Raw genomic sequence first — 18,643 nt, forward strand, 5'->3', positions numbered from 1 at the left:
GGCTGCAGCTTGGCAGCCCTAGATGTGGTACACCATAATAATCAAGGCAGGCGTACAACAGGTACTGTCACAAATATTACACCCATGCGTATTCCAACTTCCTTACTCCTCTAGGAGCACAACTATTTTTTCTTACGATAGTTACCAAACTGAATTTCAAATTTCACTTGAATGGCTCTTCTTACCTAGAGGAGTAAGGAAAAAGAATACTTTGTACAACAATTATTGGCTTGACAAAGAACTGCAGAAATAAAAACCTAATCTAGAGGTTTTATAGCCATACCTGATTGTGTGCTTACCAAAAATTTTTTTGTATATTTGTGATGGAAAGATAATGTTGAAATGATACTCACCTAGTGAGTTGGAGTACGCATGGGTGTAATATTTGTGACAGTACTAGATGTGGCACAGTCTGGAAGGAAATGCCTCTTGGGCATGATCCGCCGCTTGGGCCGGTCCTCTTTGCTTCGTGTTCCACTGGCAGTCACAGGCTCGGCCCTCTGAGAAGAGTTCCTGCAGCACAAATAGGTTTGCAAACATCCAGGCAGGGAATAAGAGCTTCTGCAGTGGCAGGAGGTGGGTCCCTGGAGTCCGGAAGGCGGCCCCCAGACTCTGGAGCAAAGGCCGAACAGGTGGAAGGTGTCATCTCGGTCAGCTCCCTGCTCAGCCGTTCTGGTTTGTGGGATTTGGCAGATGTTGGGCTGGTTGACGAGAAGGAGGCAAGGCATTCTGGGACGCAGGAGGGAGAGGACAGGGCTGAATCAGGGCAGCAAAGCGGCTGACTACTACTACTACTACTCCTCTCCTCACTGCAGCAGGCTTAGAGTGGCTCACAGCAATATAAAACAATCACTTTCATAATACAATAAACACAACTCTCTACAAACATATTAGATGGCTCTTAATTAATTAGGATGGATCACTTAGGACAGTGATGGCGAACCTTTTCGAGACCGCGTGCCCAAACTGCAACCCAAAACCCGGTTATTTATTGCAAAGTGCCAACACGACAATTTAACCTGAATTCTGAGGCTTTAGTTTAGAAAAAAAGGTTGGCTTCCAGGCACACGTTATGTGGGAGTAAGCTTGGTGAAGCAACCGTGCAACACTTTGAATGGGTGAATCATGACCCTAGGAAGGTTTACTCAGAAGCAAGCCCCATTGCCAGCAACCGAGCTTACTCCCAGGTAAAGGATTGTGCCCAGGCTAGCCTAGATGTGTGTATGGGGGGGGGGTGATTTTCTGCCCCCCACGTGATGAACTCTGTGCACGTGTGCCCACAGAAAGGGCTCTGAGTGCCACCTCTGGCACGCGTGCCATAGGTTTGCCACCACTGACTTAGGACCATGCAGTGCTTTTTGCGTAGACCAGAGCGGTGGATCTGTGGAGGTGCTGACCACTTGCGGAGGACTTGGCTCAGCTTGCCCTCCGCTGCCGAGGCTCTCCAGAGCAGCAGACTGCTGGTCCTGCAGAAGAGGTGATCCCTACATCGGGGGAGTGGGGGGGGACTCTTAATCTTTTGGGGCCCTTCTGGAGGAGCACCTCCCTCTGCCCCTGCACTCCTGAAATAATCCCACTGGGAATCGGCACTAGATAGGGAGGGGTGGTACGCAAATCTGTTAAATGTAATAACAAATTAAAGTGGTCTGTTGTGACCAGTTTCCCCTGGGAATAGTTGTGGGCCTGAACAGGTGAGCGTTGCTGAACCCCAAGTCCCCACTTCTCAGCCGGGGGGTCCTCCGATGCACTGTTTGGTCCAGGCCTCAACTTTGCATCTCTGCTCCAAAGAGTTCATTCCAGAAGCTGTCTTCATAGAATCACAGAGTTGGAAGAGACCCCAAGGGCCATCCAGTCCAACCCTCTGCCATGCAGAACACACCATCAAAGCACTCCTGACAGATGGCCACCCAGCCTCTCTTTAAAAACCTCCAAAGAAGGAGACTCCACCACACACCGAGGTAGTGCATTCCACTCTCCAACAGCCCTGACAGTCAGGAAGTTTAGGTGGAATCTCTTTTCCTTCCCCTTGAACCCTGGTCCTCATCTCTGGAGCAGCAGAAAACGAGCTTGCTCCCTCACCAACATGACATCCCTTCAAATATCTAAACAGGGCTACCATGTCACCTCTTAACCTTCTCTTCACCAAACTAAACATCCCCAGTTTAGGGAGTCTGATGCCTTCAGTTTGACCCTCAGTTTGAGGCCTTCAGTTCAAGTTTCCGCTGTCCAGGGTCTGAATATGCTTACTGCGTTATTCTTCAGCAGAGCTGGCAAATACTGGTCCCGAAAGGGAAGGAGGTCCTCTGACCTCTGGGAGCTTCTCTCCAGCCCTCCGACTGCTTTCTGGCTGGACCAAATCATCAGCTCCTGAAGAACAGCTGAAGGGCTACTCAGAGCAGCAGAATGGGGGGGGGGGGGGACAGGTCACCCATACTTGTGGGCTCTGAGCCAGCAGCTTACCCAGAGGCCTCTAAAACGGGTAGATGCCCCCGTGTGGCCCTGAGGCTGAAATACCTGCTTGCCTGTTTTTCAGAGACAGGTTTTGCCCGGCCCCCGCCTCTCCCCAGGTCTCCTGGCACACGGCTGCTTTGAAAATACTTCTGGCTATCTTACAAGAAGGAAAATGTGTTGCATGGAACGCCCTTGTTGTAATAGCTCGTAAAGATGCAAATGAGTTTGTTGAGGCCTGTTTTTACACCTCCACCCAGGCAATGTCTGATTAGCCCCATCAGAAGCACAGTAGCGGCTTCTGATGGGAGCTGACGCAAAAGCCGCCCCAGAGGAAGCAGAAGTCGCAGAGAAACCCGCTCTGGATCCCGGCTGGTTGCTGCTCTGCTGGCCGAAGGGCCTCCTCTGGCAGTCCTGGGGCGAGCCCAAGTGGGTGCTGAGGACCGACTGGACCTTGTTTTCTGGGCCCAGAAAGAGTATGATGGGGCTGAACGCCTGCCGACCCCTGCCACCCGCCGGCTCTTTCAGCACAGAGCCAAGCTCCTGGGGGCAAAAGGGGGTCCCTGGGAGGGTTGAGGGATGTGTTGTGAGGACACAGAAGGTGCTCCTCATGTGTCCCCAGGCCTGAAGGGTGTCCCCCCCCTCTCTCTCTCTCTGTGTGGGGGGAGGTGTTCTCTGCTTCTCTCACAGGACAATCACAGACATTGTCTACTGCGAAGTGGTGGGGAGCCCCGTGACGGCCTCCCGGGACACGACCATCAAGGTCTGGGACGAGACGTGGCACATCCGGACGGTCTTTGTGGGACACACGGGTGAGTGCTGCCCCCGCCCCCCTCCCGCCACACAGGGAGAACAAAGAGCTGCCAACGGAAGCCCCCACCCCTCTGCAATCTTTGGGGGGGCTGTAGCTCAGGGGAAGAGCCTCTGCCCTTCATGCCTGCAGAGGCCCCGGGTTCACTGGCCGGCACCTTCCAGGTGAAAAAGGGCCAGGCCACCCATGGGCGATGACTTGAAGGACCTTTTCCTGCCGAAGGCCCTGGAGCATGGCTGCCGGTCAGAGGAGGCCGTACTGGCCTTCATGGACTGATAGTCGGACTCAGCAGGGGGCAGCTTCCTGTGTTCACGCAGTGCTCAGTCTTGACAAACCGGGGCAGCTGCTGGCAGTGAGCCCCTCCTCCTCCCTGGCGTGCCCCTTTCTGGTCCCCCCTCGGGGGCGTTCAGTCCCCTGGCAGGGAAGTTGCACATGCTGGAGCCGGTGGAAAAATAACAGCCAGCCCCTGGGAGGGAGCTACTGGGCTATGGCGGGAATGGCCCTCTGCCGAAGGGCCCAGCTAGCCATTCCCGAGCCATCCAAGCGTTGGCTGGAGGTTCCTCAGCTCGGTCCCTGTGCAGGCACGCAGCGGCTGCAGGGGATGGCTGATAAAAGTAAAAAGAGGAGAACCAGCCTGGGCCTTCCGGGGGTGGTGGTGGTGGTGGTATTTCTCTGTTTTCCTATTCTGTGTGTGTGCCTTGGGACAGCGGAGCAGCAAAAACGGGGGAATGACTCTCTCTGCACAGCACTCTTGGCACGGGGGAATAAAAGGAAACACTTCTTCACGCAACGTGTGATTGGTGTTTGGAAGATGCTGCCACAGGAGGTGGTAATGGCCACTAACCTGGATAGCTTTAAAAGGGGCTTGGACAGATTTATGGAGGAGAAGTCGATCTCTGGCTACCAATCTTGATCCTCTTTGATCTGAGATTGCAAAGGCCTTAGCAGACCAGGTGCTCAGGAGCAGCAGCTGCAGAAGGCCATTGCTTTCACCTGCTGCAGGTGAGCTCCCAAAGGCACCTGGTGGGCCACTGCAAGTAGCAGAGAGCTGGACTAGATGGACTCTGGTCTGATCCAGCTGGCTTGTTCTTATGTTCTTATGAAATGGCTGGGGAGTCGACAGGACACCCCCCCCCCCTCAGCAGCGGGGTGTTCCAGGCATGAACGGGCTCAGCTTTGTTTTTTTAACAGCCACTCCCCTCAGTGGCTGAATGGCTGTATGGAAAGGGAGGGCAACTTGGGCCCAGGTCTGCTAAAATCGAAATGCCCAGCTTGGCTCTGACGCAGCAGCTACAGTGGGATGGGCAGAGATGTAGCCAAGCAACCACTTTCCCCCCTGTGGAGATGGCAGGTTGGGAAAGGGGGCTTCTCAGTGGTGGGATTCAGCCGGTTCGCACCACTTCAGCAGAGCCGGTTGTTAAAACCGTGCTTGGAAACAACCAGTTGTTCAATTGTTTGAATCCCACCACCGGAACCGGTTATAAATTATTTTAATCCCACCATTGGGGCTGCTGCAGAGCGTGTATCTCAGAGGTGTCCAACTCCGGCGCTGCAGATCTTCATGGACTACAATTCCCATCTGCCCCTGCTGGCATTGATGGCCAAAATAGGCACAGGCTGCTGGCTGGGCCTTTCCTCTGGGGGAGGGGGGGGGGGCTTCCTTTTGTTCTGGTGGCCAGGGAGGCCAGTCTCCTCCGGGCAACTATTTTCAACAGCAAAGCAGAGGGTCAAGCAGTGGGAGAGACCCCCCCTCTCCCAGGGGCGTAATGCCCATTGGGCAAGGTGGGCAGCTGCCCAGGGCACCACCTTGTGGGGGGGCATCAAAATGCAGGGTTTTATAGTTTAATAGATAGTTTAATACGGCCAAAGGCCAGCAAAGACCCCCCCCCCCCCCCCACCACCCACCCCCCCAACCCCCCCACCCACCACCCCACCCCCCCTCCCCCCCACCCTCCCCCCACCCCACCCCCCCCCCACCCCCCCCCCCCCCCCCCACCCCCCCCCCCCCCCCCCACCCCCCCCCCCCCCCACCCCCCCCCCCCCCCCCCCCCCCCCCCCCCCACCCCCCCCCCCCCCCACCCCCCCCCCCCCCCACCCCCCCCCCCCCCCACCCCCCCCCCCCCCCACCCCCCCCCCCCCCCACCCCCCCCCCCCCCCACCCCCCCCCCCCCCCACCCCCCCCCCCCCCCACCCCCCCCCCCCCCCACCCCCCCCCCCCCCCACCCCCCCCCCCCCCCACCCCCCCCCCCCCCCACCCCCCCCCCCCCCCACCCCCCCCCCCCCCCACCCCCCCCCCCCCCCACCCCCCCCCCCCCCCACCCCCCCCCCCCCCCACCCCCCCCCCCCCCCACCCCCCCCCCCCCCCACCCCCCCCCCCCCCCACCCCCCCCCCCCCCCACCCCCCCCCCCCCCCACCCCCCCCCCCCCCCACCCCCCCCCCCCCCCACCCCCCCCCCCCCCCACCCCCCCCCCCCCCCACCCCCCCCCCCCCCCACCCCCCCCCCCCCCCACCCCCCCCCCCCCCCACCCCCCCCCCCCCCCACCCCCCCCCCCCCCCACCCCCCCCCCCCCCCACCCCCCCCCCCCCCCACCCCCCCCCCCCCCCACCCCCCCCCCCCCCCACCCCCCCCCCCCCCCACCCCCCCCCCCCCCCACCCCCCCCCCCCCCCACCCCCCCCCCCCCCCACCCCCCCCCCCCCCCACCCCCCCCCCCCCCCACCCCCCCCCCCCCCCACCCCCCCCCCCCCCCACCCCCCCCCCCCCCCACCCCCCCCCCCCCCCACCCCCCCCCCCCCCCACCCCCCCCCCCCCCCACCCCCCCCCCCCCCCACCCCCCCCCCCCCCCACCCCCCCCCCCCCCCACCCCCCCCCCCCCCCACCCCCCCCCCCCCCCACCCCCCCCCCCCCCCACCCCCCCCCCCCCCCACCCCCCCCCCCCCCCACCCCCCCCCCCCCCCACCCCCCCCCCCCCCCACCCCCCCCCCCCCCCACCCCCCCCCCCCCCCACCCCCCCCCCCCCCCACCCCCCCCCCCCCCCACCCCCCCCCCCCCCCACCCCCCCCCCCCCCCACCCCCCCCCCCCCCCACCCCCCCCCCCCCCCACCCCCCCCCCCCCCCACCCCCCCCCCCCCCCACCCCCCCCCCCCCCCACCCCCCCCCCCCCCCACCCCCCCCCCCCCCCACCCCCCCCCCCCCCCACCCCCCCCCCCCCCCACCCCCCCCCCCCCCCACCCCCCCCCCCCCCCACCCCCCCCCCCCCCCACCCCCCCCCCCCCCCACCCCCCCCCCCCCCCACCCCCCCCCCCCCCCACCCCCCCCCCCCCCCACCCCCCCCCCCCCCCACCCCCCCCCCCCCCCACCCCCCCCCCCCCCCACCCCCCCCCCCCCCCACCCCCCCCCCCCCCCACCCCCCCCCCCCCCCACCCCCCCCCCCCCCCACCCCCCCCCCCCCCCACCCCCCCCCCCCCCCACCCCCCCCCCCCCCCACCCCCCCCCCCCCCCACCCCCCCCCCCCCCCACCCCCCCCCCCCCCCACCCCCCCCCCCCCCCACCCCCCCCCCCCCCCACCCCCCCCCCCCCCCACCCCCCCCCCCCCCCACCCCCCCCCCCCCCCACCCCCCCCCCCCCCCACCCCCCCCCCCCCCCACCCCCCCCCCCCCCCACCCCCCCCCCCCCCCACCCCCCCCCCCCCCCACCCCCCCCCCCCCCCACCCCCCCCCCCCCCCACCCCCCCCCCCCCCCACCCCCCCCCCCCCCCACCCCCCCCCCCCCCCACCCCCCCCCCCCCCCACCCCCCCCCCCCCCCACCCCCCCCCCCCCCCACCCCCCCCCCCCCCCACCCCCCCCCCCCCCCACCCCCCCCCCCCCCCACCCCCCCCCCCCCCCACCCCCCCCCCCCCCCACCCCCCCCCCCCCCCACCCCCCCCCCCCCCCACCCCCCCCCCCCCCCACCCCCCCCCCCCCCCACCCCCCCCCCCCCCCACCCCCCCCCCCCCCCACCCCCCCCCCCCCCCACCCCCCCCCCCCCCCACCCCCCCCCCCCCCCACCCCCCCCCCCCCCCACCCCCCCCCCCCCCCACCCCCCCCCCCCCCCACCCCCCCCCCCCCCCACCCCCCCCCCCCCCCACCCCCCCCCCCCCCCACCCCCCCCCCCCCCCACCCCCCCCCCCCCCCACCCCCCCCCCCCCCCACCCCCCCCCCCCCCCACCCCCCCCCCCCCCCACCCCCCCCCCCCCCCACCCCCCCCCCCCCCCACCCCCCCCCCCCCCCACCCCCCCCCCCCCCCACCCCCCCCCCCCCCCACCCCCCCCCCCCCCCACCCCCCCCCCCCCCCACCCCCCCCCCCCCCCACCCCCCCCCCCCCCCACCCCCCCCCCCCCCCACCCCCCCCCCCCCCCACCCCCCCCCCCCCCCACCCCCCCCCCCCCCCACCCCCCCCCCCCCCCACCCCCCCCCCCCCCCACCCCCCCCCCCCCCCACCCCCCCCCCCCCCCACCCCCCCCCCCCCCCACCCCCCCCCCCCCCCACCCCCCCCCCCCCCCACCCCCCCCCCCCCCCACCCCCCCCCCCCCCCACCCCCCCCCCCCCCCACCCCCCCCCCCCCCCACCCCCCCCCCCCCCCACCCCCCCCCCCCCCCACCCCCCCCCCCCCCCACCCCCCCCCCCCCCCACCCCCCCCCCCCCCCACCCCCCCCCCCCCCCACCCCCCCCCCCCCCCACCCCCCCCCCCCCCCACCCCCCCCCCCCCCCACCCCCCCCCCCCCCCACCCCCCCCCCCCCCCACCCCCCCCCCCCCCCACCCCCCCCCCCCCCCACCCCCCCCCCCCCCCACCCCCCCCCCCCCCCACCCCCCCCCCCCCCCACCCCCCCCCCCCCCCACCCCCCCCCCCCCCCACCCCCCCCCCCCCCCACCCCCCCCCCCCCCCACCCCCCCCCCCCCCCACCCCCCCCCCCCCCCACCCCCCCCCCCCCCCACCCCCCCCCCCCCCCACCCCCCCCCCCCCCCACCCCCCCCCCCCCCCACCCCCCCCCCCCCCCACCCCCCCCCCCCCCCACCCCCCCCCCCCCCCACCCCCCCCCCCCCCCACCCCCCCCCCCCCCCACCCCCCCCCCCCCCCACCCCCCCCCCCCCCCACCCCCCCCCCCCCCCACCCCCCCCCCCCCCCACCCCCCCCCCCCCCCACCCCCCCCCCCCCCCACCCCCCCCCCCCCCCACCCCCCCCCCCCCCCACCCCCCCCCCCCCCCACCCCCCCCCCCCCCCACCCCCCCCCCCCCCCACCCCCCCCCCCCCCCACCCCCCCCCCCCCCCACCCCCCCCCCCCCCCACCCCCCCCCCCCCCCACCCCCCCCCCCCCCCACCCCCCCCCCCCCCCACCCCCCCCCCCCCCCACCCCCCCCCCCCCCCACCCCCCCCCCCCCCCACCCCCCCCCCCCCCCACCCCCCCCCCCCCCCACCCCCCCCCCCCCCCACCCCCCCCCCCCCCCACCCCCCCCCCCCCCCACCCCCCCCCCCCCCCACCCCCCCCCCCCCCCACCCCCCCCCCCCCCCACCCCCCCCCCCCCCCACCCCCCCCCCCCCCCACCCCCCCCCCCCCCCACCCCCCCCCCCCCCCACCCCCCCCCCCCCCCACCCCCCCCCCCCCCCACCCCCCCCCCCCCCCACCCCCCCCCCCCCCCACCCCCCCCCCCCCCCACCCCCCCCCCCCCCCACCCCCCCCCCCCCCCACCCCCCCCCCCCCCCACCCCCCCCCCCCCCCACCCCCCCCCCCCCCCACCCCCCCCCCCCCCCACCCCCCCCCCCCCCCACCCCCCCCCCCCCCCACCCCCCCCCCCCCCCACCCCCCCCCCCCCCCACCCCCCCCCCCCCCCACCCCCCCCCCCCCCCACCCCCCCCCCCCCCCACCCCCCCCCCCCCCCACCCCCCCCCCCCCCCACCCCCCCCCCCCCCCACCCCCCCCCCCCCCCACCCCCCCCCCCCCCCACCCCCCCCCCCCCCCACCCCCCCCCCCCCCCACCCCCCCCCCCCCCCACCCCCCCCCCCCCCCACCCCCCCCCCCCCCCACCCCCCCCCCCCCCCACCCCCCCCCCCCCCCACCCCCCCCCCCCCCCACCCCCCCCCCCCCCCACCCCCCCCCCCCCCCACCCCCCCCCCCCCCCACCCCCCCCCCCCCCCACCCCCCCCCCCCCCCACCCCCCCCCCCCCCCACCCCCCCCCCCCCCCACCCCCCCCCCCCCCCACCCCCCCCCCCCCCCACCCCCCCCCCCCCCCACCCCCCCCCCCCCCCACCCCCCCCCCCCCCCACCCCCCCCCCCCCCCACCCCCCCCCCCCCCCACCCCCCCCCCCCCCCACCCCCCCCCCCCCCCACCCCCCCCCCCCCCCACCCCCCCCCCCCCCCACCCCCCCCCCCCCCCACCCCCCCCCCCCCCCACCCCCCCCCCCCCCCACCCCCCCCCCCCCCCACCCCCCCCCCCCCCCACCCCCCCCCCCCCCCACCCCCCCCCCCCCCCACCCCCCCCCCCCCCCACCCCCCCCCCCCCCCACCCCCCCCCCCCCCCACCCCCCCCCCCCCCCACCCCCCCCCCCCCCCACCCCCCCCCCCCCCCACCCCCCCCCCCCCCCACCCCCCCCCCCCCCCACCCCCCCCCCCCCCCACCCCCCCCCCCCCCCACCCCCCCCCCCCCCCACCCCCCCCCCCCCCCACCCCCCCCCCCCCCCACCCCCCCCCCCCCCCACCCCCCCCCCCCCCCACCCCCCCCCCCCCCCACCCCCCCCCCCCCCCACCCCCCCCCCCCCCCACCCCCCCCCCCCCCCACCCCCCCCCCCCCCCACCCCCCCCCCCCCCCACCCCCCCCCCCCCCCACCCCCCCCCCCCCCCACCCCCCCCCCCCCCCACCCCCCCCCCCCCCCACCCCCCCCCCCCCCCACCCCCCCCCCCCCCCACCCCCCCCCCCCCCCACCCCCCCCCCCCCCCACCCCCCCCCCCCCCCACCCCCCCCCCCCCCCACCCCCCCCCCCCCCCACCCCCCCCCCCCCCCACCCCCCCCCCCCCCCACCCCCCCCCCCCCCCACCCCCCCCCCCCCCCACCCCCCCCCCCCCCCACCCCCCCCCCCCCCCACCCCCCCCCCCCCCCACCCCCCCCCCCCCCCACCCCCCCCCCCCCCCACCCCCCCCCCCCCCCACCCCCCCCCCCCCCCACCCCCCCCCCCCCCCACCCCCCCCCCCCCCCACCCCCCCCCCCCCCCACCCCCCCCCCCCCCCACCCCCCCCCCCCCCCACCCCCCCCCCCCCCCACCCCCCCCCCCCCCCACCCCCCCCCCCCCCCACCCCCCCCCCCCCCCACCCCCCCCCCCCCCCACCCCCCCCCCCCCCCACCCCCCCCCCCCCCCACCCCCCCCCCCCCCCACCCCCCCCCCCCCCCACCCCCCCCCCCCCCCACCCCCCCCCCCCCCCACCCCCCCCCCCCCCCACCCCCCCCCCCCCCCACCCCCCCCCCCCCCCACCCCCCCCCCCCCCCACCCCCCCCCCCCCCCACCCCCCCCCCCCCCCACCCCCCCCCCCCCCCACCCCCCCCCCCCCCCACCCCCCCCCCCCCCCACCCCCCCCCCCCCCCACCCCCCCCCCCCCCCACCCCCCCCCCCCCCCACCCCCCCCCCCCCCCACCCCCCCCCCCCCCCACCCCCCCCCCCCCCCACCCCCCCCCCCCCCCACCCCCCCCCCCCCCCACCCCCCCCCCCCCCCACCCCCCCCCCCCCCCACCCCCCCCCCCCCCCACCCCCCCCCCCCCCCACCCCCCCCCCCCCCCACCCCCCCCCCCCCCCACCCCCCCCCCCCCCCACCCCCCCCCCCCCCCACCCCCCCCCCCCCCCACCCCCCCCCCCCCCCACCCCCCCCCCCCCCCACCCCCCCCCCCCCCCACCCCCCCCCCCCCCCACCCCCCCCCCCCCCCACCCCCCCCCCCCCCCACCCCCCCCCCCCCCCACCCCCCCCCCCCCCCACCCCCCCCCCCCCCCACCCCCCCCCCCCCCCACCCCCCCCCCCCCCCACCCCCCCCCCCCCCCACCCCCCCCCCCCCCCACCCCCCCCCCCCCCCACCCCCCCCCCCCCCCACCCCCCCCCCCCCCCACCCCCCCCCCCCCCCACCCCCCCCCCCCCCCACCCCCCCCCCCCCCCACCCCCCCCCCCCCCCACCCCCCCCCCCCCCCACCCCCCCCCCCCCCCACCCCCCCCCCCCCCCACCCCCCCCCCCCCCCACCCCCCCCCCCCCCCACCCCCCCCCCCCCCCACCCCCCCCCCCCCCCACCCCCCCCCCCCCCCACCCCCCCCCCCCCCCACCCCCCCCCCCCCCCACCCCCCCCCCCCCCCACCCCCCCCCCCCCCCACCCCCCCCCCCCCCCACCCCCCCCCCCCCCCACCCCCCCCCCCCCCCACCCCCCCCCCCCCCCACCCCCCCCCCCCCCCACCCCCCCCCCCCCCCACCCCCCCCCCCCCCCACCCCCCCCCCCCCCCACCCCCCCCCCCCCCCACCCCCCCCCCCCCCCACCCCCCCCCCCCCCCACCCCCCCCCCCCCCCACCCCCCCCCCCCCCCACCCCCCCCCCCCCCCACCCCCCCCCCCCCCCACCCCCCCCCCCCCCCACCCCCCCCCCCCCCCACCCCCCCCCCCCCCCACCCCCCCCCCCCCCCACCCCCCCCCCCCCCCACCCCCCCCCCCCCCCACCCCCCCCCCCCCCCACCCCCCCCCCCCCCCACCCCCCCCCCCCCCCACCCCCCCCCCCCCCCACCCCCCCCCCCCCCCACCCCCCCCCCCCCCCACCCCCCCCCCCCCCCACCCCCCCCCCCCCCCACCCCCCCCCCCCCCCACCCCCCCCCCCCCCCACCCCCCCCCCCCCCCACCCCCCCCCCCCCCCACCCCCCCCCCCCCCCACCCCCCCCCCCCCCCACCCCCCCCCCCCCCCACCCCCCCCCCCCCCCACCCCCCCCCCCCCCCACCCCCCCCCCCCCCCACCCCCCCCCCCCCCCACCCCCCCCCCCCCCCACCCCCCCCCCCCCCCACCCCCCCCCCCCCCCACCCCCCCCCCCCCCCACCCCCCCCCCCCCCCACCCCCCCCCCCCCCCACCCCCCCCCCCCCCCACCCCCCCCCCCCCCCACCCCCCCCCCCCCCCACCCCCCCCCCCCCCCACCCCCCCCCCCCCCCACCCCCCCCCCCCCCCACCCCCCCCCCCCCCCACCCCCCCCCCCCCCCACCCCCCCCCCCCCCCACCCCCCCCCCCCCCCACCCCCCCCCCCCCCCACCCCCCCCCCCCCCCACCCCCCCCCCCCCCCACCCCCCCCCCCCCCCACCCCCCCCCCCCCCCACCCCCCCCCCCCCCCACCCCCCCCCCCCCCCACCCCCCCCCCCCCCCACCCCCCCCCCCCCCCACCCCCCCCCCCCCCCACCCCCCCCCCCCCCCACCCCCCCCCCCCCCCACCCCCCCCCCCCCCCACCCCCCCCCCCCCCCACCCCCCCCCCCCCCCACCCCCCCCCCCCCCCACCCCCCCCCCCCCCCACCCCCCCCCCCCCCCACCCCCCCCCCCCCCCACCCCCCCCCCCCCCCACCCCCCCCCCCCCCCACCCCCCCCCCCCCCCACCCCCCCCCCCCCCCACCCCCCCCCCCCCCCACCCCCCCCCCCCCCCACCCCCCCCCCCCCCCACCCCCCCCCCCCCCCACCCCCCCCCCCCCCCACCCCCCCCCCCCCCCACCCCCCCCCCCCCCCACCCCCCCCCCCCCCCACCCCCCCCCCCCCCCACCCCCCCCCCCCCCCACCCCCCCCCCCCCCCACCCCCCCCCCCCCCCACCCCCCCCCCCCCCCACCCCCCCCCCCCCCCACCCCCCCCCCCCCCCACCCCCCCCCCCCCCCACCCCCCCCCCCCCCCACCCCCCCCCCCCCCCACCCCCCCCCCCCCCCACCCCCCCCCCCCCCCACCCCCCCCCCCCCCCACCCCCCCCCCCCCCCACCCCCCCCCCCCCCCACCCCCCCCCCCCCCCACCCCCCCCCCCCCCCACCCCCCCCCCCCCCCACCCCCCCCCCCCCCCACCCCCCCCCCCCCCCACCCCCCCCCCCCCCCACCCCCCCCCCCCCCCACCCCCCCCCCCCCCCACCCCCCCCCCCCCCCACCCCCCCCCCCCCCCACCCCCCCCCCCCCCCACCCCCCCCCCCCCCCACCCCCCCCCCCCCCCACCCCCCCCCCCCCCCACCCCCCCCCCCCCCCACCCCCCCCCCCCCCCACCCCCCCCCCCCCCCACCCCCCCCCCCCCCCACCCCCCCCCCCCCCCACCCCCCCCCCCCCCCACCCCCCCCCCCCCCCACCCCCCCCCCCCCCCACCCCCCCCCCCCCCCACCCCCCCCCCCCCCCACCCCCCCCCCCCCCCACCCCCCCCCCCCCCCACCCCCCCCCCCCCCCACCCCCCCCCCCCCCCACCCCCCCCCCCCCCCACCCCCCCCCCCCCCCACCCCCCCCCCCCCCCACCCCCCCCCCCCCCCACCCCCCCCCCCCCCCACCCCCCCCCCCCCCCACCCCCCCCCCCCCCCACCCCCCCCCCCCCCCACCCCCCCCCCCCCCCACCCCCCCCCCCCCCCACCCCCCCCCCCCCCCACCCCCCCCCCCCCCCACCCCCCCCCCCCCCCACCCCCCCCCCCCCCCACCCCCCCCCCCCCCCACCCCCCCCCCCCCCCACCCCCCCCCCCCCCCACCCCCCCCCCCCCCCACCCCCCCCCCCCCCCACCCCCCCCCCCCCCCACCCCCCCCCCCCCCCACCCCCCCCCCCCCCCACCCCCCCCCCCCCCCACCCCCCCCCCCCCCCACCCCCCCCCCCCCCCACCCCCCCCCCCCCCCACCCCCCCCCCCCCCCACCCCCCCCCCCCCCCACCCCCCCCCCCCCCCACCCCCCCCCCCCCCCACCCCCCCCCCCCCCCACCCCCCCCCCCCCCCACCCCCCCCCCCCCCCACCCCCCCCCCCCCCCACCCCCCCCCCCCCCCACCCCCCCCCCCCCCCACCCCCCCCCCCCCCCACCCCCCCCCCCCCCCACCCCCCCCCCCCCCCACCCCCCCCCCCCCCCACCCCCCCCCCCCCCCACCCCCCCCCCCCCCCACCCCCCCCCCCCCCCACCCCCCCCCCCCCCCACCCCCCCCCCCCCCCACCCCCCCCCCCCCCCACCCCCCCCCCCCCCCACCCCCCCCCCCCCCCACCCCCCCCCCCCCCCACCCCCCCCCCCCCCCACCCCCCCCCCCCCCCACCCCCCCCCCCCCCCACCCCCCCCCCCCCCCACCCCCCCCCCCCCCCACCCCCCCCCCCCCCCACCCCCCCCCCCCCCCACCCCCCCCCCCCCCCACCCCCCCCCCCCCCCACCCCCCCCCCCCCCCACCCCCCCCCCCCCCCACCCCCCCCCCCCCCCACCCCCCCCCCCCCCCACCCCCCCCCCCCCCCACCCCCCCCCCCCCCCACCCCCCCCCCCCCCCACCCCCCCCCCCCCCCACCCCCCCCCCCCCCCACCCCCCCCCCCCCCCACCCCCCCCCCCCCCCACCCCCCCCCCCCCCCACCCCCCCCCCCCCCCACCCCCCCCCCCCCCCACCCCCCCCCCCCCCCACCCCCCCCCCCCCCCACCCCCCCCCCCCCCCACCCCCCCCCCCCCCCACCCCCCCCCCCCCCCACCCCCCCCCCCCCCCACCCCCCCCCCCCCCCACCCCCCCCCCCCCCCACCCCCCCCCCCCCCCACCCCCCCCCCCCCCCACCCCCCCCCCCCCCCACCCCCCCCCCCCCCCACCCCCCCCCCCCCCCACCCCCCCCCCCCCCCACCCCCCCCCCCCCCCACCCCCCCCCCCCCCCACCCCCCCCCCCCCCCACCCCCCCCCCCCCCCACCCCCCCCCCCCCCCACCCCCCCCCCCCCCCACCCCCCCCCCCCCCCACCCCCCCCCCCCCCCACCCCCCCCCCCCCCCACCCCCCCCCCCCCCCACCCCCCCCCCCCCCCACCCCCCCCCCCCCCCACCCCCCCCCCCCCCCACCCCCCCCCCCCCCCACCCCCCCCCCCCCCCACCCCCCCCCCCCCCCACCCCCCCCCCCCCCCACCCCCCCCCCCCCCCACCCCCCCCCCCCCCCACCCCCCCCCCCCCCCACCCCCCCCCCCCCCCACCCCCCCCCCCCCCCACCCCCCCCCCCCCCCACCCCCCCCCCCCCCCACCCCCCCCCCCCCCCACCCCCCCCCCCCCCCACCCCCCCCCCCCCCCACCCCCCCCCCCCCCCACCCCCCCCCCCCCCCACCCCCCCCCCCCCCCACCCCCCCCCCCCCCCACCCCCCCCCCCCCCCACCCCCCCCCCCCCCCACCCCCCCCCCCCCCCACCCCCCCCCCCCCCCACCCCCCCCCCCCCCCACCCCCCCCCCCCCCCACCCCCCCCCCCCCCCACCCCCCCCCCCCCCCACCCCCCCCCCCCCCCACCCCCCCCCCCCCCCACCCCCCCCCCCCCCCACCCCCCCCCCCCCCCACCCCCCCCCCCCCCCACCCCCCCCCCCCCCCACCCCCCCCCCCCCCCACCCCCCCCCCCCCCCACCCCCCCCCCCCCCCACCCCCCCCCCCCCCCACCCCCCCCCCCCCCCACCCCCCCCCCCCCCCACCCCCCCCCCCCCCCACCCCCCCCCCCCCCCACCCCCCCCCCCCCCCACCCCCCCCCCCCCCCACCCCCCCCCCCCCCCACCCCCCCCCCCCCCCACCCCCCCCCCCCCCCACCCCCCCCCCCCCCCACCCCCCCCCCCCCCCACCCCCCCCCCCCCCCACCCCCCCCCCCCCCCACCCCCCCCCCCCCCCACCCCCCCCCCCCCCCACCCCCCCCCCCCCCCACCCCCCCCCCCCCCCACCCCCCCCCCCCCCCACCCCCCCCCCCCCCCACCCCCCCCCCCCCCCACCCCCCCCCCCCCCCACCCCCCCCCCCCCCCACCCCCCCCCCCCCCCACCCCCCCCCCCCCCCACCCCCCCCCCCCCCCACCCCCCCCCCCCCCCACCCCCCCCCCCCCCCACCCCCCCCCCCCCCCACCCCCCCCCCCCCCCACCCCCCCCCCCCCCCACCCCCCCCCCCCCCCACCCCCCCCCCCCCCCACCCCCCCCCCCCCCCACCCCCCCCCCCCCCCACCCCCCCCCCCCCCCACCCCCCCCCCCCCCCACCCCCCCCCCCCCCCACCCCCCCCCCCCCCCACCCCCCCCCCCCCCCACCCCCCCCCCCCCCCACCCCCCCCCCCCCCCACCCCCCCCCCCCCCCACCCCCCCCCCCCCCCACCCCCCCCCCCCCCCACCCCCCCCCCCCCCCACCCCCCCCCCCCCCCACCCCCCCCCCCCCCCACCCCCCCCCCCCCCCACCCCCCCCCCCCCCCACCCCCCCCCCCCCCCACCCCCCCCCCCCCCCACCCCCCCCCCCCCCCACCCCCCCCCCCCCCCACCCCCCCCCCCCCCCACCCCCCCCCCCCCCCACCCCCCCCCCCCCCCACCCCCCCCCCCCCCCACCCCCCCCCCCCCCCACCCCCCCCCCCCCCCACCCCCCCCCCCCCCCACCCCCCCCCCCCCCCACCCCCCCCCCCCCCCACCCCCCCCCCCCCCCACCCCCCCCCCCCCCCACCCCCCCCCCCCCCCACCCCCCCCCCCCCCCACCCCCCCCCCCCCCCACCCCCCCCCCCCCCCACCCCCCCCCCCCCCCACCCCCCCCCCCCCCCACCCCCCCCCCCCCCCACCCCCCCCCCCCCCCACCCCCCCCCCCCCCCACCCCCCCCCCCCCCCACCCCCCCCCCCCCCCACCCCCCCCCCCCCCCACCCCCCCCCCCCCCCACCCCCCCCCCCCCCCACCCCCCCCCCCCCCCACCCCCCCCCCCCCCCACCCCCCCCCCCCCCCACCCCCCCCCCCCCCCACCCCCCCCCCCCCCCACCCCCCCCCCCCCCCACCCCCCCCCCCCCCCACCCCCCCCCCCCCCCACCCCCCCCCCCCCCCACCCCCCCCCCCCCCCACCCCCCCCCCCCCCCACCCCCCCCCCCCCCCACCCCCCCCCCCCCCCACCCCCCCCCCCCCCCACCCCCCCCCCCCCCCACCCCCCCCCCCCCCCACCCCCCCCCCCCCCCACCCCCCCCCCCCCCCACCCCCCCCCCCCCCCACCCCCCCCCCCCCCCACCCCCCCCCCCCCCCACCCCCCCCCCCCCCCACCCCCCCCCCCCCCCACCCCCCCCCCCCCCCACCCCCCCCCCCCCCCACCCCCCCCCCCCCCCACCCCCCCCCCCCCCCACCCCCCCCCCCCCCCACCCCCCCCCCCCCCCACCCCCCCCCCCCCCCACCCCCCCCCCCCCCCACCCCCCCCCCCCCCCACCCCCCCCCCCCCCCACCCCCCCCCCCCCCCACCCCCCCCCCCCCCCACCCCCCCCCCCCCCCACCCCCCCCCCCCCCCACCCCCCCCCCCCCCCACCCCCCCCCCCCCCCACCCCCCCCCCCCCCCACCCCCCCCCCCCCCCACCCCCCCCCCCCCCCACCCCCCCCCCCCCCCACCCCCCCCCCCCCCCACCCCCCCCCCCCCCCACCCCCCCCCCCCCCCACCCCCCCCCCCCCCCACCCCCCCCCCCCCCCACCCCCCCCCCCCCCCACCCCCCCCCCCCCCCACCCCCCCCCCCCCCCACCCCCCCCCCCCCCCACCCCCCCCCCCCCCCACCCCCCCCCCCCCCCACCCCCCCCCCCCCCCACCCCCCCCCCCCCCCACCCCCCCCCCCCCCCACCCCCCCCCCCCCCCACCCCCCCCCCCCCCCACCCCCCCCCCCCCCCACCCCCCCCCCCCCCCACCCCCCCCCCCCCCCACCCCCCCCCCCCCCCACCCCCCCCCCCCCCCACCCCCCCCCCCCCCCACCCCCCCCCCCCCCCACCCCCCCCCCCCCCCACCCCCCCCCCCCCCCACCCCCCCCCCCCCCCACCCCCCCCCCCCCCCACCCCCCCCCCCCCCCACCCCCCCCCCCCCCCACCCCCCCCCCCCCCCACCCCCCCCCCCCCCCACCCCCCCCCCCCCCCACCCCCCCCCCCCCCCACCCCCCCCCCCCCCCACCCCCCCCCCCCCCCACCCCCCCCCCCCCCCACCCCCCCCCCCCCCCACCCCCCCCCCCCCCCACCCCCCCCCCCCCCCACCCCCCCCCCCCCCCACCCCCCCCCCCCCCCACCCCCCCCCCCCCCCACCCCCCCCCCCCCCCACCCCCCCCCCCCCCCACCCCCCCCCCCCCCCACCCCCCCCCCCCCCCACCCCCCCCCCCCCCCACCCCCCCCCCCCCCCACCCCCCCCCCCCCCCACCCCCCCCCCCCCCCACCCCCCCCCCCCCCCACCCCCCCCCC

At 82.8% G+C, this 18,643-nt stretch overlaps 1 protein-coding gene across 1 annotated transcript in view; it reads left to right on the forward strand.

The window, feature by feature from the left end:
• Positions 1–18,643, forward strand: part of WDR97 (WD repeat domain 97) — a 50,919-nt gene that overhangs the window by 1,878 nt on the left and 30,398 nt on the right. Inside the window, exons 3-4 of the mRNA XM_048482679.1 lie at positions 3,139–3,260; positions 3,577–3,923. Of these exons, the coding sequence (XP_048338636.1) occupies positions 3,139–3,260; positions 3,577–3,923 (469 nt within the window). The remainder of the gene's footprint in view (positions 1–3,138; positions 3,261–3,576; positions 3,924–18,643) is intronic.

Source organism: Sphaerodactylus townsendi, unplaced genomic scaffold (genome assembly GCF_021028975.2).
Source record: "Sphaerodactylus townsendi isolate TG3544 unplaced genomic scaffold, MPM_Stown_v2.3 scaffold_19, whole genome shotgun sequence".
NCBI classification, from domain to species: Eukaryota; Metazoa; Chordata; class Lepidosauria; order Squamata; family Sphaerodactylidae; genus Sphaerodactylus; species Sphaerodactylus townsendi.